The following is a 16,143-nucleotide window of genomic DNA, read 5'->3' on the forward strand; positions in this document are numbered from 1 at the left end:
AAATGTTGCTACTGGATACTACATGAAAGAGAAGGTGATCAGATATAGAAGTTTTTCTTTGGCTTTAAAATATGTGGGGCAAAAAAATAATAATTTTTATTGCTGCACCTGTGTGATATAAAGCTTGAAGTGTCCATGGCATGCTCATTTTGCTTGTTTCCAGCCATTTAATGTTTAATCATGGGCACCTCTAGATTATCTTTGCACCCCTCATAACTCCAAAAACAAGAGGATAGCTCGTGAATGTGCACAACTCCTGCTGCTGGTGGAAAGTGGACCACACAACCAACTGCAAAGGCATTAATTAATTTGCATTTCTCCTCCACAGATAGGTAAACAATGGTATATGTACCAATGAAAAGAGATGTGTAACACTCTAATCAAAGCGGGTAATTGAGAAACCCCATATTTTAACTGGTATAATGCCAGTTAATCAACTGATTACCACATTCATTTTCTGTTTCTTGACTAATGAATTTATTGTTTCAACTCTGCATATGTTTATAACATATAGTGGCAAGGAATTGCTAATATTAAAAAAATTGGGTATCGTTGCTGTCTGGCCTCTCTATGCATCTCACACACTGTGTCACCACTTCAGCATGATACAGCATGACCCTTTGACCTGGGAGCCATATTGTTGGGGTCAATGGTCCTTGGTAAAGCTCTGCCATTTCATGGGCCAGACTAAAATAGAGCCTAATGAACTGGTCAAAATATTCTGGATTTTCTGACTGAGAAATCATTTGTACCTTGTTAATGAGCATATGTTAGTCAATTAAATAGTTATAATGGTCATATTTCATTCACCAGTGTTTTCGCTCAGGAGCAGATATGATCGATGCCTTAGACTTTTAAAATGTTTTGGTCATGAAGAGAATGTTTCATGAAGAATCAGCTGTCTTTGTTGATCTCGACAATAATTTAGCTGAGACAACAGCTCCAATAACTACAATCATAAATGGACCCTCTTCTGCTCTTAGCTTTGCTTCACTGAGGAAGTATGGCTGCCACTCTGGCCAATGGGGGGAATTTGTTTGATCACAGGCAAGTTCCATGTGACATGTATGACTTCTCTGGTCAAATGGCTTCTCATGTGAGTGACACTAGGAGGCGATCATCACACCTCCAATCACACCATCCCTCTAACACAAAAGCATTTCCATTCTAACAGCTAATTATTCATTACTGACTGGAAGCAACTCACATGTCTGGCATCTTGTTCTCATCTCTCTCTTGCCTGAGTGATCTGTGGTGTTGGGTGTAACACTGTGGGTGATCCTCAGTGTCATGGAAGTGATGTGTTGGTCTCTTCCACTGGACAGAGCTGGAAAATGTTCAGGGAATACACCTCTGTCAGGCAAGTACAAAACATACATCCAATCCTTGGTGCCATTCCATTACTTTATGCAGAGTTTTAAATGATTATCAGTAGCTTACTGCCTGCAGATGACTTATTTGTTTATTTAGTTTTACCTTGACACCAGAAGGAGCAAAAGTCCAAAGTGTTCAGATCTTACACTTAGTGTCTTTAATTGCAGAAAAAGCAGCAATGTGGTCTTTTTAGTTAGTGAAATTAATTCATGAGCAGTGGTACTGTATATGCCAAAGTTGAAAATCACAAAGTTTAGATTCAACTCATAAATAGCACCAATATGTTAAAGAGTTTGATACTGTTTCAAATAGCAGAGTATTTTATTCAAAATTCTGTTATTTTTTTATGTTTTACTGGAGTTCATATGTTTTAGCATTTTAATGCCTCTTTCAACCTCCTAACAACAGAGGATAGATTTGTGCTAGTGTTTATTTTTTCCCCTTGGTCATACAGATTTGTAGTTTAACAGTTTTATAATACCCTGTAGAACTGATTTAGAGTTGCTCATTTATTAAATGAAGTGTCACCACCACAGATGATCGAAACTTCAGAGCTCACCCTCTGGAGATGATAGTGGACATGAGGAAGAGGAGGAGATCTCATTGGCCACTGTTCATCCGGGGTGGAGAGGGTGAGCAGCTTCAAATACCTGTGCGTCCATATCAGTGAGGACCTCACTTGGACACTTAACACCACACAGCTGGTCAAGAAGGCCCAACGGCGGCTGTACTTCCTGAGGAGGTTTGGCATGTCGCCCAGGATCCTTTGCAACTTCTACAGGTGCATCATTGAGAGCATCTTGACCAGCTGCATCACTGTCTGGTATGGCAGCACTACTGCTATGGACTGCAAGCGCCTGCAGAGAGTGGTAAAGACTGCGGAGAAGATCACCAGGACTCCACTGCCCTCTCTGCAGAGCATTTACCACCACAGGGTGCGTAGGAAAGCTGCCTCATGTACTGTCGACCTGTACTGTTTACATTCTCAGTTTGCACATGCATAATTGCACATTGACTGCTGCACATGCAGCTCCCATGTAGCATACATTCTCTATTATATTCTTATATATTTTTATTATATTGCTGCTTAAAGTGCCTTAGATTTTGTGTTACTTATTTATCTACTTTATATTTCATTTGTATTGTGTGGTATTCATGTGGACGGCAAAGTAAGAATTTCACTGTACAGGGAAACACGTTTCCTCACTGTGCATATGATAAATAAACACTTTGACCTTGACCTCTGCTGCACAGATACAGTATGTAGTGCTGTTGGAGATTCATAATCTTTCAGATCCATGTCCATGTATGAGAAAAAAAACAAGAGTGAGGTGAAACAACATAACGAGTCCATCACTGCAGACTGAGGTTTTCTGTGCTTCTAAGATGGGAAACAGAATGGAGCTTTACAATACTTCACTTTTAATGAGGATAGGATACAATCCAACACCTTTAATCACACATCCACAGACTGCTATTAAACTTAGTTCCAACAATAATCATTTTTACTAGCACTGTAAGAAATAGCATGCACGTTGTGGTCATTATTTTGTGCCTAGCTTGTTAGTTATTCAATCACTCAGTTGTTCTGTAAAAAATAAACTTTCTGAACTTTGTCTTTATCTCAGTGCCATCTGGCAATAAAGTTGACATTATTAGAGACAAAAAAAGAAATATATAATCCCTAAATGATTTATTTTGATGCCCACAGCTGTAATTAATGCTAATTTAGTTTCATTTCTCTTATTTTCATGATTAGCAACAGAGGTTCAGTATCTCTAGCTCACATTTTACAACCATAATGAAGCTCAGCTCAGCTCACAAACAAAGCACCACATGCTTCATTATTTGTCTTCTGTTGTGGTTTAGGTTATTCACAGCACAGATTTAGTGGTTCCCTGTCAGGTCTTAAACAGTAAAGTTTTTCAAAACGGGCCTTTTAAGCAAGTCATTTGTTTTCCAAGATAAAGCTGGGACTAATACTGTAACTGTTTTCTTCCAAATTAAAAAAAAGGCAACACTTTGCCTCCAAAATCTGATTCTGAGTTGAATTTCGACTGGAGTAAATAATCATACATCAGTATTTTGTTCATGTAGTTTCTAGTTTTAGCCTCTCTGTCAGTATTTTAGTTTTTTTCTTCACGCACAAAATGTCATGTTATTAATCTAGTGCTGTAAATTGCACATAGTTTACTGGTATAATTTCAATGATAATGTTTGCATTACATTTGTTTTTTGTTACTAAAGTGAAAACAGTGTTTGTCTCAGCTATAAACTATAAACCAAAGATGTCATTCAGGCCACACAATGATGCATTTTCTTAATCAATAATGCAAAGTTGCTCCATTATTAAAAGGCAAGCGAGACTGGAATCTGTAATTTTTTGTCTCCTTTTAATATGTAAAACTCTCTGGTACATTTGTAAACAAAAGCTCAAATACCACAGTTGTACATGTTCCATTAAACTTAATGTGGTATTTGTTGGATACAGCTGTAAATAAATGTAATGAGACATTTAGCAGTGGCTACAATGGACAAAACTAATACATGGCGAGTCATGGCAGCTCATTTTAACTGACTCTCTTGTTTATTTACAGATGTAAAGATAATCAGATTTGACAGACTGTCCCTTTCTTTCTTCAGTTCGTATAGATGCAGTGGTTTCAGCCACAATGCACATGGGCTTCAGTTTGTCTTGCATCCACCAGGTGGCACTGTGCCCCTGCCAAACATCTAATCCCAGCAGATGTACACATAGCATGTTTTACCAAACATACCAAGGTCTCTGCAGGAATGGAACATTGAGTAGAAAAAAAAACTGAGTTGATAGACAACTGTTTCCTGAACAGACAGTTGTGGTCATGACAGATCCTGTCACTTCCTCCACTGCAGCTACAGGCACCAGGAGGTTTTATCAACATGACTCATGAAAGGGAAAGATATCTATTGTACTGGATTAAAAGCAGGTATTGCACATATTTAGACATCCAGTACCTTTAATGATTAAAGGTAATTGGACTTCCCACTGCCTTATTGATTACTTAGGCCATTGTATATTTTTTTCTCAAAAGTGTTCAGTAAAATCAACCCTGCAGCTTTCTGAAGTTATCAGCATGTGCTTTTTAAGCAAGGGATAATGTTTTTTGTTAGTTTCTCTGTCCACAATTGAGTATTCTCCCTGGACAAAATTTACCAGGTCTCTTTATGACAGACAGGTAGAAAGCTACATATGATTTGAAACCGTTCATTTGTGTTTTGGGGGTTTAATGAAACCAGGACCAAAAACAAACTGAAATTGAACTACACTTTTTTTTTTTTTAAACACAGTTTGCAAACTGAAGAGTAAGAAAAATGGCCAAACACTGAAAGAATAGAAATTAATTATGAGATTTGTTTTTATGTTTTTTTTTTTTTAAAGATGGATGTTGTAATCATAACCATGGACCCCACATTGAAATATTTAAACTTTTTGATGGGTTATCATGAAACGTTGTACAAACTTTCATACTCAGAGGTTAAACTCTATTGACTTTTCTTTGGGAATCGTACTGAAGTTTGGAGCCACATGTGGTTTGGAGTGAAACAGCTCAACAGTTAACAGCAAATTCTGTACACATACTGTACTCACCTTCTCCCAAAATGAATTGTAATTTCTTTGATGAAGCCTTCACTTTTCATCTGCCATCATGAGCTCAAAATTTTAATTTGCTCAATAATTTAGTTTATGCAAAATGAGACATTTCCATATTTGCAATTATTACCATGTTAACACACTAAACTAAGATGCTGAACATTATACATGCCAAACATTAGCATAGAACACTGTCATTATGAGCATGTATTTACCTCTTTTAATACTGCTGTGCTTAAGTGTGGCCTCAGACTGTTACAAGCATGGCTTTAGGCTTCTTATAATGCAGTAGCTGATGCTTCATGCTGGAATTGAACTTGTTTAACTATTTTCACATAAATAATTTACAACAGCTCTGTGTCTTCTGACAGAACTGACAACTTCCAATTATGGCAGGTAATCAACTAGCAAATTTTCCAACACACAGCTAAAAGCTTATTACTTTGTGTTACTTTCCCTCCAGGAAACCTTTGATGATTTAATCAGCTGCATGAATGTGTGTACAGTGATGTGGCAGAAGTTACTGGGGTTTAGAATCGGCCACAGTATTTGGCAGGGAGCCCAACTGTATGTAGGACAGAGCAGCATCAGTGGACAAACCCACAGAGAGCTGAACATAAACTTACTCTAACAATATCAAAGTAATGAAGTTTGTGAGAGAAAGTCTGAGAATATTAGAAAGTGTATTCACAGTAACTTACCCCTGACAGTGTGTTAAATTGAAGGGTGAACATTTTTCATCACAAGAATATGATTAATCAAGCAGAATAAAATAATGAATGAATTGCAATTAGTCCTAGAAGTAAACAGTTTCTCATCAAAGTTGTAAACATAGCCTCCTTATACATTACAAATACACTGACCTTTTGATTTAGTTCTTCCCGCTGTGAACATGATAAATGTTGTTGCCTGTCAGGGACTGAACAGTAAGCCAGAGGACACAGCTTTTAAAGTTCAAAAAAAATTTGTTTTTTTGTTTTTTTTTATTGACCCAAAAATAAGGAGAAAGAAAAAAAAAAAAAAAACAAGCAAATAATATCAATATCTACCAATACCTAAAAGAGGTCAACAAAAGATAAGGAAACTCAAAATACAGCAAACTGAACTACACAATACAGCAAACTGAACTACACAATACAGCAAACTGAACTACACAATATGAACTACACAATACACAGCAAACTGAACTACACAATACAGCAAACTGAACTACACAATACAGCAAACAAAAACCAACTAACAACATGGCATAAATGGGGGAGCATATATACTGGCTGGCCAAACCAGTAACACACACACAGGGAATTGACAAAGATGCAATCTAAATAATCTGCCAATAAACACTGAACAGACAGTCTGCTAACAACTAAATATTTTTCTTTAAATGTAAAAAAAAACAACAACAACAAAACTTGACAAATAAAGTTTTATCATCAACTACAAACAAATAAACAATATATTTCTCCCAACCTCCCCCCTTCCTTGTATTGGGCACTTGGTGCAGTCCAGGCCTAGTGGGAGGTATTTAAACCTGCTGCTTCCTCAGTCCAATCTTTTTGTCGGGACCACCCCTATCCATTAACCAGGAAATGGTAACTCAAAAAAGAAGATTGCGCACATTAACAGTACAAAGTTAACCAAATGTGCATGCTTCAGTGATTAATTGTGTATGTCTAAACCTAATGTCAAATCAAATGCCTAACATCTACCTATAACTTAAATCTACACACAAACAAAGAAAACAAAAGAACATTACCTAGCTAATTCCTCTGCTGGTGCTGGTTTAGGCCCTCACATGGTGAAGGCCACAGCTGAGGCCTTCACATTGCCCATTACTGTTGTGCTGATTAAATTATGGAACTTATCATGTTATAGTTTTTTTTATGTATAAATCATTTGAGAAATGTTACATCTTGTCTAAAAGTATAGATTTTACTATAAACATGGTATACAGATATTTACCTTGACATCTTTGTATCAAAGATGTAGAGTGAAGTCAACATTTCTACAGTTAAACACTAAATAGTTTGCTTCTTTCAACATTTCCCCAAGTATATTGAGATAAAATATTTAGACTTTCGAGGGGTTTTTCCTGCTTCATGCTGAAACATAAAAATACTTCTTACATGTTGGTACTCCAGTAATATAGCTATAAGGTATAAACAAGTTTAAATGCACTTTAAATAGTTTGCCTTCCAAGAAGTGTTTGATTGGTCCCCCATACAGTGTTAGGCATTTTCTGTTTCTCACACTTTATATGACGTTAACTGATGCAGAAAAACTATTCAGCACAGTGTTTTTACAAAGCATCCTCACTTTATTTTGGGGGCCTAAAACTTTCACACTGCAGAAGGTTTGGATGGAAGGAAGAGTACCAGCAGACTGGAAAAAAGGGCACATGGTAAAACTCCCCAATAAAGGAGACCTAGGATCCTGCAAGAACTGGCGCGGCATCATGCTACTGTCAGTACCGAGAAAAGTACTAACCTGCATTATCCTTGACCGGCTGAAAGACGCAGTGGAAAAAAAACTTAGACCAGAACAAGCCGGCTTCAGGAAAGACAAGTCATGTACAGATCAGATAGCAACACTCCGAATCATCATCGAACACTCCTTGGAGTGGCAGTCAACGCTGTACCTTAACTTCATCGACTTTCGTCAAGCGTTCGATAGTGTGGACAGGGAAACTATCTGGCAGCTCCTCCATCACTATGGAATCCCTCAAAGTTTCATCACCCTGATCCAGCAACTTTATGAAGGCGCCACATGCCAAATTATCCATAATGGCAAATTGACAGAGGAGTTTGAGTTGAGAACAGGAGTCCGACAAGAATGCATGCTCTCCCCAATGAACTTCCTGTTAGTGGTCGACTGGGTGATGCATCAGACAATTAAAACAGGAAAAAACGGAATCCAGTGGTCCCTGACTCAATTCCTTGAAGACCTGGACTTTGCAGACGACTTGTGCCTGATGTCCCAGAAATGCCAACATATGCAACAGAAAACTGATAGCCTAGCCCAGCCCAAGAACCATCCAAGACTGGACTGCGGATCAACCTAGAGAAGACTAAAATCATGACCCTGTTAAAAAAAGCAGCAGAAGCCAATCACCCTTGGAGACAGCGAGCTGGAAGAAGTCACCTCTTTCACCTACCTGGGCAGCATTGTATCAGCATCAGGTAGTTCTGACGAGGACATCAAAGCCAGAATCGGGAAAGCTAGATACGCCTTTATTACCCTGAGACCAGTCTGGAGGTCAACATCCCTATCTGTCCGCAACAAAATACGAATTTTCAACAGCAACGTTAAGTCTGTCCTTCTCTATGGCTCAGAGACCTGGAGAGTCACCAACACCCCAACCAACAAACTCCAAATATTTGTCAATGGCTGCCTTCGCAACATACTGAAGATCAGGTGGACAGATAAACTAAAGAATACTTAATTGTGGCAGCGGACAAACCAAGATCCCATCAATCAGCAGATTGCCAGGCGTAAATGGCGATGGATAGGACACACCCTGCGGAAACCCTCACAGGACATCACCTGGCAGGACTTTCCATGGAACCCCCAGGGAAAGACACGGGCCGGTCACCCTAAGACCACCTGCATAATATAGGACATCACCCGGCAGGCCTTGCAATGCGACCCTCGGGGAAAGAGATGGGTCGGTCGCCCTAAGACCACGTGGAGACGGTCCTGTGAAGAGGAAATGAAGAAGTGCAACCTGTCGTGGGGTGAAGTGAAAAAGGCTGCCCAGAATAGACTGCGTTGGAAAGCTGTTGTTGAGGCCCTTTGTTCCACGGGGAACTCAAGGAGATAAGAAGTAAGAAGAAAACTTTCACACAGTAATGTAAATAAATCAGCCAAGAATATGAAGGAGCTGACTATCATGTACCACTTCATCTCCTCCGGCCCACTGGTTCACATTCTCCCTGCATCAAAACATGGGTATCCTTTGCTACTAGGACTGAAGATGACATCATATTAGTTGAGTGCATGTGCCAGCAGTATCAGAATGATTGACTGCAAGTGCTGTTTTCCTTACATCTCTGAGCTACATCCCTCTGACCCAACCAAGCAACACCTGGAAGTAGGTAATGAAGAATGACATTAATTTGATTCCTCAAAGATGGCAGAGATTGGGTTGTGCATGTCAGGGCTTGCAAATCATGCTGCCTTCTTGTACTCAGTATGCATACTTCATCCTATGGAAGTGTAGGACCAGTGTTGTATCAAGTGATGTATGCTAAAATAAAATAAAAAAAGTGATGTATGCTAAGTGGTAACTGGCTGCCCTTCTCCCTGAAACCCAGATGTTTTCCATCCCACGCTTATCTACCACAGTCAAGGCCATTATTAGATTGTGAATGCTTTGTGTACTTCTTTTTATGCCTTTGACAGTTTTTGTGTGTTTTATTATCTGTTAGCCAGTTCATCTTTTTGACAGCGATTTCCTCCCTCTGTGACTGGTATAGGCAGATACATTTTATAACTTCAGTTTGACAAGAAAAGCAATCTTCATGTAACCAAGTTGCTACTTTTGATGTGGAGCCAACTCATCCAAATATTTGACATTTTAATATATGTCATATTTAAAAAAAAATACAGTAGTATATATTTTTGTAATGATGAAGACATCCCTCTTAGGGGTTACATAAGCTTCTGGATTTGCTCAGTTCTTTGCAACACTTGTATATGTTTTTCTGCGGGCTTCCTGCTCTTACTGTGATCTCTTCTCACAGTCTAAAGATAAATGAATAAACTTTGACCAGTACAAACTCCCCTTTGACCCAGAATAGTAGAAAGCAGATAATAAATCATGGATGAAAGAATGAGTAAAAAAAACATCTCATGGTAAACTGCATGAGAGTTAAACATGAGGTGAATTTATGACACTGAAACATTTCCATGTATATTTGCAAGCAGTAAGCTTGACTGAAAGATCAGTAACACCTAGAGATGTGCACACTTTATAATTTTCACTTAATTCACACTAGTGTAACTGAATTATCTCTGATTATTGCTTGTATCCACATAACACTTGAAACTAGTGAAACAGCTTATTAGTTTGGTTGTTTTGTAATGCTTTGATAAACAGTTATGAATTATTCATATCATTTTGACTTTGTAAGTCGATTTTACTATCTAAGATTTATTTATAACACAGAGCCAGGGAGCCATTCCCAGCTGACACTGGTCGAGAGGCAGGGTACGCCCTGGACAGGTCGTCAGGCCGCTGACACATAGAGACAGATAACCATTCACACTTAGAATCACCAGGCACTCCAAAGTACCTGGAGGAACCGCACACAGGCACAACGTGAACATGCAAACAGAAAGGCTACGGCTAAAATTCAAACCCAGAACCTTCCTGTTTTGCAGTGACAGTGCTAACCACTGCCCCACTGTGCTACCACACCAATTCACTTTATTTTAAGAATTTTACACATTGTAAAACTGATTACTTGTTAATGGGCTAGCATTCCCTTCATCTAGATTAGATGCCCTTTTCAACACTTGACATCAGCTCATTTTGATGTCAAGGAAACTATGTTTGCCAGGGTCTAATCAAATATTTTTGTTCCAAATACAAAATGTCCTCTGCCTCACTCAAAGCTGCCCCTATATGTGACAGTTTAAACTGTTCAGGTTTGACACCAGTTTAATAACAAAAGGTCATCTCACACAATTCCCTCATATGAAACATTAATCATTAAAAGCGCAGGCTGACTAGAGCTACAGAAGTCTATTTTTGCAGAAGCACTCTTGCACCTAAATTACAATTCACCTCTAGCTACTTGAGCACTTATAAATCTTAAGATCATGCCTATTGTCTCCTACACAAACTACAACACAGAAATGAGACAAATGCACATTATAGGATATTTTATTCTGACTGAGTTGAGCAGAAACTGAGATGAGTTCAGACTTTCCTCTTGTCTCCATGGAGATCGTCCTTCTCAACCCATGATCTGGCAAAGCAAGTACAAATGAATCATTATGATTATCCTCACCAATCTGAACAAACCACTGAACTAATAGATGTATTTGTAAGGATGAATGCACAAAACTGATGATGAACTCCAGCAGCTAGCACATGTAGTTTGAACACTTAGTACTCTGATTCATGTGGGTTAGTGTTAAATACTGACGCTGTTCATCCAGCTGATGTAGGCAGAGACGCGGGTGAAGACGGTGGGTTTCATGTAGGTGTTGCAGCCATACGCGGACACAAAGCTGGTCACACCGTGGACAACCCACTGGCCATTGACATTGCAGTTCAAGGGGCCACCGGAATCACCCTACATTCGGAAAAAACACATCCCAGACAAGCCTCAGAGCCAGGGTTCAATACACTTAGCTTGCTTTTTCTATCCCCTTTTAATCTCAGACAACCTTCGGCAAGTTTGTGTAAAATATGTGTTTGCAAGATTTTGACACTTTGTGCAGATTGAGCACTTGCCTGGATCACTGTAACTGACTTACGCCCCTGCTGATGCAGCAAGCAATCCCGCATGTGGCCTCCAAAATATCTTCCTTGACAGGACGGGGTCAGGCCTCAGCTCAGTGGGAGACATTCAGTTTCACTTTGTCATGGCGGAGTGGGGCTGAATTTTGACAAGTTCTTTCTTATGTTTCAGCCAGTATGCTTATACCCAAATATCATTACTGCGGTTTTAATCACAGAAGGACCCCATGGGAGACAGGTAAAAACAGTGTGGTTCATTAGAAAGTGCTAACAGCTGTCAAGCTCCAGTGATACTGTCTCCATATTCTGGCTTACCAGGATCATTTAAAGGGGAGATCCAAATCAGGTAAATCTGATAAAAGTGATGTGTCAGTGCAGGTTGGACCGAAAACTACAGGTATGAAAAATTAAAATATCCAGGCGTGTGACCTTAAAACTAAGAGGTTACCAGGCCTCTGTAGCCAGATCATTATAACTGCTTGGAGCTTGAGGCTGTGTTATCTGCTACTAGCATAACCAATCAAACTGCTGACAGTAGAGATGCCTAGTAGGTAATGTAAGCATCAAATTTTGGCAAGATAGAACAATAGGTGCAATAAAAAAAAATATATTTTTGCCCTTTGTTAGTGTGACAATGTTTGAAGTGCAATGAAGTACTCTTACTGTGTATTGTAAGACTTACTAAAGAAATACAATATGTGAAGGCCTCTGTATCATTGACTCACCTGGCAACCAGCCTCATTGCTGCCACCAGCACAGACCATGGAGTTCTTCACAGTGCTGCCCCACCATCCAGAGCTGGAGCAGGTGTTGTAGTCCACAACAGGCAGGTAGGCCTGCTTCAGCTGAGCAGACAGCTGACCTCCAGCTGGGGGCAGCAGAAAAGAATACATTTTACAGCTGAGGCAGCAAAACAATACACTGCTGCAATTGTGTTTACAGATAGTGTATTTACTTCAGTGCATTTAAGCACTGAAGAGAATACTAGCTTTTAATGTGTAAAAGTAGCATGTTAGACTCACTCTGGGTGCGTCCCCATCCACTGATGTAGCAGACGTGGTTGTGGGGCAGGATCTGACCGGAGGGAGGCAGAGAGCCTAGCTGGACGTAATTGTTGAGAGTAGCATCAGAGGCCAGACGCAGGAGAGCAATGTCATAGCTGAGGGTCAGAACAACATGACCTTGAGTTAATGAGTAAACCTGTACTCGTGAATGTGCATTGTAGTACCCTTGTTGAAAAGCAGGCCATTGTTTGTCTTCCGATGGGAATGGTTAGGCCTGCAAATGACTACTACCTGATCATTAATTTTACTTTCATTGAATATTTTTTTTAAATACATCTTCTGTCAATTGATTGTTTCAGCTCTAATTGTGTTCCACTGTATGACTGGGTGTTTTTTTTTTCACAATCTATGTTCAGAATAATAAGACTGGTAAAAAATGTTTTGTTTTCTTTTTCTTTTTTTTAGAATTTACAAATCTAATTAAAAATGTATTAGAAGTATTTAAGTAAAATGTTTCAAAATAAAAATATCCACACAATATCAAATGTTACCTTCCATTAATCACTTTTGGCATTTTTCATTACTCTACATTTGTTTTGTTGTTTTGTTAGTGATATGTTTCTTTGCTTGTTTTTATGAGATGTATTCTGAAATGTATGTGTGGCATGGGGAGCCAAAGACAAATTTCCACCTCGGTGGATAATAAAGTAAATTGAACTGAACTGAATGTCCAGTAATCACTAACCCTGCAGCCACGTTGTTGGAGTTCCAGTAGGGGTGGATGTAGACACTGTACACGCTCATGTACTGCTCTGTGCCCTCTTGGGCATTGATGTTGTGATCTCCAAGAACAACACGCCAAGTCATGGATCTGTGGGCATACAAAAAAATAACCATTTTCTTCTGCTCATATTTATTTTGTATGGCAGTTGATCTTTAGTAAGCCAAGAAAATGTGTTCAAAATCAATATTTTACAGAGAAGCTATATCGTTGACATGCCACAAGTCAAATTTAGATCTAAGATGTCTTACTATGCAATAAACCACTGGGAAATATAATGAAACACATTTATGTAAATGTTCAGCTCAGTCAGAACACATGGCTTGCTACTTCATAGATTTATTAGGCTCAGCATCTATTCTGTGATGCATGAAACTCCCACCTGTCTACACAGTGGGCAGCGGTCATGACCCATCCTCTCCTGATCAGGGTTCCTCCACAGGTATGGTAGAAGCTGGAGCCAGATTTGTACTGAAGTGAGATCTAATGGAATGACAGCAGAGAGCATTGCACCTACAAGAAACTGAACCATTCATATTTTTGCTAAATCTATCCTGGCAGCATTCCTGACATTGAACTGGGCTTAAAGGCATAAATCGGATGCAGATGCATGTTGTGATGGCCTGTTTTTACATTTTAAAGCTCTGAACAAATGTACAGCACTTACTGTAAGTACTGAAGCATTTCCAGTTTATGCTACTTTATATTTCTATTCTATATTAAAATATGATGTGTTATTATAGTGTTGTGGTTATGTGGTTGACTAAAAAGGCCATTCTGTACTTTGTGATACTTTTAGTACATTTTACTAGTGATCATTATAAACTTTCAATCAAAATTTCAAATAGCCTTTTAGTTGAAAAGGTGAAATTACAGTAATATTCACTTCCCATTTTTTCATACTTGTCTTTTTGTGGCCAGTTATGCCTGCCAGTACCCCTGGAGATTGGATGGGCTCAAAAAGAATACATTATCTTGCATCACTGGTGGGAGTGTTAGAGACCAGTCACATTAGATGACTGTAAAAAGAGTAATCATAGTAAACTGCACACTGTGGTGGGTTCCAATGTACAGTGAGTCACAAAGACACTAAATCGGCAAAGCTGTGGAAAAGCCTCAGTGCACCGGCATGAAAATAGAACCCAGAGCGTTTTCACATTGTAGAACTTTTATTATACATCTTCCACTACTATTTTAGAGTCAGACAAGTTGTACTGTACCTGCCAAGGCCAGGAGTTGGGTCTGACCACCTCACCTCCCACAACTCTCTCCTCAGCCCTGGCGTCCTCCAGGTACCTGGGCTGGGGCTCCAGCTCAGCCAGCACTGAGCGAAGCATATGCACAGAAAACATAACAATCAGCCATTGAGTTTCAGAATGTGTGGAGTCATTAGTGTGCAAATCGTCAAAGGAAATAAAGAATCCCACAGTTCTTACCGAGGGCTGCAAGAGAGGTTAAAACAAGAAACCTGAGCATGGCTGTAGTCTCCTCAAACGTCTTCACTGGAGACTCCTGTCCGATACTATTTTATACCTTCTGGGCCCCTTCTGCTGATTGGTTGTGTGTGTGTGTCCACCTGTGTCTGTCTCACAGTTATCACAAGTGTTGATTCATGTGTGGAACAGCTGACTCAGCTACCAAGTCCCTTTCTTCCACTTGTACTGGCTTTTCTGCTTGGTGTAAGATTGTCTTTAAGTTTCTTTCTTTTTACATTTTGTAGTAAAGCAATTTTTGACTGTATGTACGCAGGAAATGTAACTTATAATTAATGTAACTAAATGTCTTGCACCACCTCCACCTCATATTCCTCCCTCATCAAGCTGAATCAAGTCTTTTTTTTTTTTTTGTAATAAGAACCAGTATCACAAATCACAAATTTGCCTCAGGGGGTTTTACAAATCCGTGCAGCATACATCACCTTCTGTCCTTAGACTCTCCCGTCATTGTTCATAGTTTTAAGTACAACCTACCTCCTGGCAAAGGTACAAAAGGTCCCAAATCACACATCCACACATTCTGGCATTTCCTCTGAGCACAACCCTGCTGTTAAAACCCATCCTCAGATGTATTTTTCTCTGTGGTGTATGACTTTGTTCTTGTTCTGGCTGTCTGGAAAGCACACTGGAAGCGATCAATTGCTGGGATTGGTCCCAGAAAGGGCCATTTTATACACAGTGATGAAGTATTTCAGTACTCTGAGGAAGATTATCCTCAAAGTCCCTCCAGTAAGTGTGATTAAGCACTTTGGCTGCATAGACCATATGCTGCTGTAATAGTCTGAAAGTGTCTTTCACTACTATACAAGCTGATGGAGAAGAATTTGCCTTTTAACATGGGGGCTAGAAAGTTAAACCACCTTAGTAGCAGTTTGAAACAGCAGAAAGTTAGTTAAGGTGTTTCAGAATTACTTCCATGTGCAATGTGCAACATTTATTGATAAACATAAAATCCTCTCTGATTGTCAATATGGTTTTAGGTTGAACCGGTCGACATCTTTGGCCATTACCGACCTGATGGAGGACATTACAAGTGCTATGGATGAGAAGAAATACACGATAGGAATATTTATTGACCTAAAAAAGGCATTTGACACAATCAATCATGAATTATTAATGGACAAGTTAGAAAAATATGGGATCAGAGGAATGGCTCTGAAATGGATTAGAAGTTATTTGACACAGAGGCGTCAATTTGTGAAGTTGGGTGAATATCATTCGAGTGATCTGGACATTGTATGTGGAGTGCCTCAGGGTTCTGTTTTGGGACCTAAATTATTTATATTATACATTAATGATATATGCAAGGTTTCTGATTTAGTGAAAGTGGTTTTATTTGCTGATGACACTACCATATGGGCATCCGGGGAAAACCTACAGCAACTCTC

General features: G+C 39.3%; 1 protein-coding gene across 1 annotated transcript; it reads right to left on the minus strand.

Moving 5' to 3' along the window:
• Positions 1–10,876: 10,876 nt before the first annotated feature.
• Positions 10,877–14,778, minus strand: LOC109965486 (elastase-1-like). Its single transcript, XM_020609564.1, has 8 exons — positions 14,696–14,778; positions 14,480–14,583; positions 13,642–13,742; positions 13,224–13,349; positions 12,497–12,633; positions 12,200–12,342; positions 11,158–11,307; positions 10,877–10,977 (listed from the first exon to the last, which is right to left on the minus strand). The coding sequence occupies exons 1-8, from the start codon at positions 14,733–14,735 to the stop codon at positions 10,966–10,968; spliced, it is 813 nt and encodes a 270-aa protein (XP_020465220.1). The 5' UTR covers positions 14,736–14,778; the 3' UTR covers positions 10,877–10,965.
• Positions 14,779–16,143: the final 1,365 nt, after the last annotated feature.

This window comes from Monopterus albus, unplaced genomic scaffold (assembly GCF_001952655.1).
Source record: "Monopterus albus unplaced genomic scaffold, M_albus_1.0 scaffold1.1, whole genome shotgun sequence".
Taxonomy (NCBI): Eukaryota; Metazoa; Chordata; class Actinopteri; order Synbranchiformes; family Synbranchidae; genus Monopterus; species Monopterus albus.